Here is a 4,004-nt window from a genome sequence, read left to right on the forward strand (position 1 = left end):
TGCCTGAGGATTTTGTAGACAGGAAAGATGAGGAGGAGGAGGAGGACGACGAGGTGGAAGGATACTGCCTTTGATCTGCGGGTGTTCCACTCCCACCAAAGGATACTGCCTTTGATCTGCGGGTGTCCCCCCCCGCCCAAAGGATACTGCCTTTAGTCTGCAGGTGTCCCCCCCCGCCCAAAGGATACTGCCTTTGATCTGTGGGTGTCCCCCCCCGCCCAAAGGATACTGCCTTTGGTCTGCGGGTGTCCCCTCTCCGCCCCCGGAAGGATACTGCCTTTGATCTGCGGGTGTCCCCTCTTCCCCCCTCCAAAGGATACTGCCTTTGATCTGCGGGTGTCCCCCCCTCCAAAGGATACTGCCTTTGATGTGCGGGTGCTCACACTCATAGTCCCAGTCGATCCGGCTGATCTTGTAATAAAGCTGCGCGATGTAGCTGTGGAATGCAGCTGTTAGCCCCTGGCCCAGGCTGGATCCCGTTTGGGTGGGGCTCAGGCCTGCCCCAGACCCCTCTAGTGGCCCGGCGGGGGAGCCAGGCCCTAGAAGGGATCCCCAGAGCAGCTGGCTACGCTGTGCCTGCCTGCAAAACCCTAGCCCCAGAGCCCGGGCGCCATATTCCAGCCCTTTAACCACGGCTGGCAGCACGGCTCAGAGCCCCGGGCTTGGCCGGGCAGGGCACTGCCATGTCCCTCCCCGCCCTGCGCTCACGTTGCAGAATTGACCACGCCAGCGTCGTCCTCCATGTCGTCCTGCAGGCGGCCGAGCTCGGCCCTCAGCTCCTCCAGCTCCCTCCGCAAGGCAGTATGGCAGGCAGTGAAGGAAGCGTGGCTCTGACTGGTTCCCCTCCCTGCCCCCCTGGCTAGGCCCACCCACCCTGGGAGATGCACGGGCCTGGGGCTAAGCCTCAGCATTCACCCAGGGGCGCGCTGGGCCTGCAGAGCACCGGGCAGTTAGCTGCAGGCAGCAGCTGAACGAGCCGGGGCTCCAGACAGGAAGGATATCTGCTGTCAGCCCTCAGGCTGGCGTCGTCCTCCCTGGCTCTCCGCAGCGCCTCTTCCATCGCCTGCACCTTCTGCAGGCTGCTCTGCAGCTCCTCTTCCCCCACCAGGAGCTTCTGAGCCACCTTCTCCTCCGTGGCTAGGAGATCTGCAGGGGGGAGAGGCAGCCTTTGCACCGAGCCCATGTCCCCTCCTAGGGGCACTACACGCCCTCCTCGGGACCAGCGGGGAGGGAGCCCGACTTGCGCCGAGTGACCCCAGCCAAGCCACACTGCTCCCTCCACCCACGGCGGGAGGCGCGTCCCTGCAGGTGGGGTCACTGGGTCCAGCCTGGTGCTGGGTCCCCCCATTGGCCACCCGACGGTTCTTGGCGCTGCGGGGAGCTGAGCCGCTCTCTGGTTCCCTGGGCGCAGAGCAAGCGAGGCCTGCAGGCCTCAGACTGGGTTTCAGCGAAGCTAGAACCGTAGCCCAGGGAGCCGCCTGGCTCGGCAGCACCCCCCACTCTGGGGAGAGGGCTGGGGGGCAGGGGAAGAGCCTGAGTTAACTGCAGTGGGGCCACACCCCACTGGGCTCGAGAGGAGCAGCATCTACCTTTAACCAGCTGCGCCGCTGTCAGCTGCGTATCCAGGAGCTTGTCAAACATCTTCTCCTGTTTGTCCAGGCTTCTCTTCAGCAGGTTTCCAGCCCCACCTGCTGCCAGCAGCTTCAGCAGCTCCTTGCTCACCTCCTCCATCTCCTGCATTTGTTCGTTCATCATGGCTGTGGGCGGTCGCTCCCCACACTCAGAGGCACTGCGGTAAAACAGCGGGGTGTGAGACCCTGTACATCTTCCAGTCCCATCCCGCCCCCCACCCCGTTCCTTTACCCACAGTCCCCTCCAGTCCCATCAGGCCTGAGCCACCCCCCCCAACTCATTTCAATGGCTCCTTTTCATGACCCCCGCCCCACGAGGCAGCTCCGGTTAGGGCCCCACAGATGGCAGAGATGGAAAAGGCCTCCAGGGTGGGATGCAGCATCCCCCTACCAAGGATCTCTCTAGGGCCACGATGAATCACTGTGGAGAGGGCGTCACTCCCCGGTTAACTGCCCACAGCTGCTCGCTGCCCCGCGGTCTCCCAGGGCTCGGCTTTACTGCCATGTGAATGCAAGTTAGCACCTAAGAGCAGCCAGACTGGGTCAGGCTAACGGTCCAGCTAACCCACTAGCCTGTCTCTGACAGTGGCTAGTGGCTGCTGCTTCAGCAGCAATTCTCAAGTGAGCCACCCCTTGGCGTCCAGTCCCAGATTCTGGCAGGCAGAGTTTAGGGATACTCAGAGCAGGGAGCTGTGTCCCTGCTAGCCTGGCTAACAGCCATTGAGGGATCCAGCCTCCAGGAACGTAGCTAACACTGTTTGGAACCACCTTATACTTTTGGTCTTCACAACATCCCCTGGCAGTGAGTTCCACAGGCCAACGTGTGGTCTGTGAAGTGGAACTTCCTTGTGTTTGTTGCCTGATAGTTTCATTGGGTGACCCTAGTTCTTGAAGGGGTAAACACCACTTCCTGGTTCACTCTCCCTGTGCCACGTGACTTTACAGCCCTCTCGCAGATCCCCCCTTAGTCGGCTCTGTTCCAAGCTGAACAGTCCCAGCCAGGCTAATCTCTCCTCACATGGCAGCTGTTCCGCCCCCTCATCATTTCTGTTGCTCTTCTCTGCATCTCTTCCAATTCTATCATCTCTATTTTGGGATTGGGCGACCACGTCTGCGTGCAGTATTCAAGGTGTGGGCGTCCCATGGATTTATACAGAGGCAACATGATATTTTCTGGCTTCTTATCTCTCCCGTTCCTAACATTCTGTTCGCTTTCTGAGGGCTGCTGCAGACTGAGCGGATGAGCAGTACCAGCTAATTTAGACCCCTTCATTTTGTACCTATAGTTGGGATTACGCTTTCCACTGTGTGTTACTTTGCACTTACCAACACTGAATTTCGTCTGCCATTGTGTTTCCCAGTCCCCCAGATTTGTGAGATCCCTTTCTAGCTCTTCCCAGTCTGCCTGGGACTTAACTATCTTGAGTGGTTTTGTATCATCTGCAAATGTTGCCACCTCACTGTTTACCCCTTTTTCCAGATCATTTATGAATATGTTGACTAGGACTGGGCCCAGTACAGACCCCTGGGGGACACCACTATTTACCTCTCCCCATTCTGAAAACCAGCCAGTTATTCCTGCTCTACTTCCTCTCTTTAACCAGTTACTGATCTAGGAGGGAACCTTCCCTCTTGTCCCATGGCTGCTCACTTTGCTTCAGAGCCTTTGTTGAGGGACCTTGTCACAGGCTTTTGGAAAGTCCAGGTACACTATATCCGCCGGATCACCATTGTCCGCATGTTTGTTGAGCTCCCCAGAGGGGAGGCAGCATGGTTCCCCCTTCCAAAAGCGCTGCTGACTTCCCCCCACAAATCAGGTTCATCTCTGTGTGTCTGACCATTCTCCTCTTCACCATCACTTCACTCCATTTGCCTGGGGCTGAAGTTAAGCTAACTGGCCTGGAATTGCCAGGCTCCTTTAAAATCAGCATCACCCTAGCTACCCACCAGGCAGCTGGGCCGAGGCTGCTTTAAGCCAGAGGTTACACACCACAGTTAGTTCTGCAATTTCATATGTGAATTGCTGCAGGAGGCTTGGGTCAAACCATCTGATCCTGGTGACTTATTACTGTTTAATTTATCAGTTTGTTCCCAAACCTCCTCTCCTGACACCTCAATCGGGGCCAGCTGCTGAGATGTGTCCCCTAGAAAGAGCAGCTTGGGCTGAGCGCTCAGCCAGACCTGAACACCTGCGTGCAGCGCTGGGGCCTGCCAGGCGAACAGGAGCGAGCAGGGCTCCGGGGGGGGCCGTAGGCCTGGCAGCCCGAGCCGCTCACGGGGAAAGCAGGGCCCGCGGGGCCACATTCGGCTGCTATTGCCGTGTGGCCGCCCTCCCTGAGACGGGCTAAGTGGCGTTAGCCTGGCGGTGGCTGC

General features: G+C 58.7%; 1 protein-coding gene across 1 annotated transcript in view; it reads right to left on the reverse strand.

Annotated features, from left to right (window-relative positions):
• The window catches only part of SPC24 (SPC24 component of NDC80 kinetochore complex), a 4,445-nt gene extending 676 nt beyond the window's left edge, over positions 1 to 3,769 (reverse strand). Inside the window, exons 1-5 of the mRNA XM_032780457.2 lie at positions 3,283 to 3,769; positions 1,590 to 1,789; positions 1,002 to 1,146; positions 709 to 801; positions 360 to 436 (exon numbers count right to left, since the gene is read on the reverse strand). Of these exons, the coding sequence (XP_032636348.1) occupies positions 360 to 436; positions 709 to 801; positions 1,002 to 1,146; positions 1,590 to 1,755 (481 nt within the window). The 5' untranslated portion in view covers positions 1,756 to 1,789; positions 3,283 to 3,769. The remainder of the gene's footprint in view (positions 1 to 359; positions 437 to 708; positions 802 to 1,001; positions 1,147 to 1,589; positions 1,790 to 3,282) is intronic.
• Positions 3,770 to 4,004: the final 235 nt, after the last annotated feature.

This window comes from Chelonoidis abingdonii, chromosome 26, assembly GCF_003597395.2.
Source record: "Chelonoidis abingdonii isolate Lonesome George chromosome 26, CheloAbing_2.0, whole genome shotgun sequence".
NCBI lineage: Eukaryota > Metazoa > Chordata > Testudines > Testudinidae > Chelonoidis > Chelonoidis abingdonii.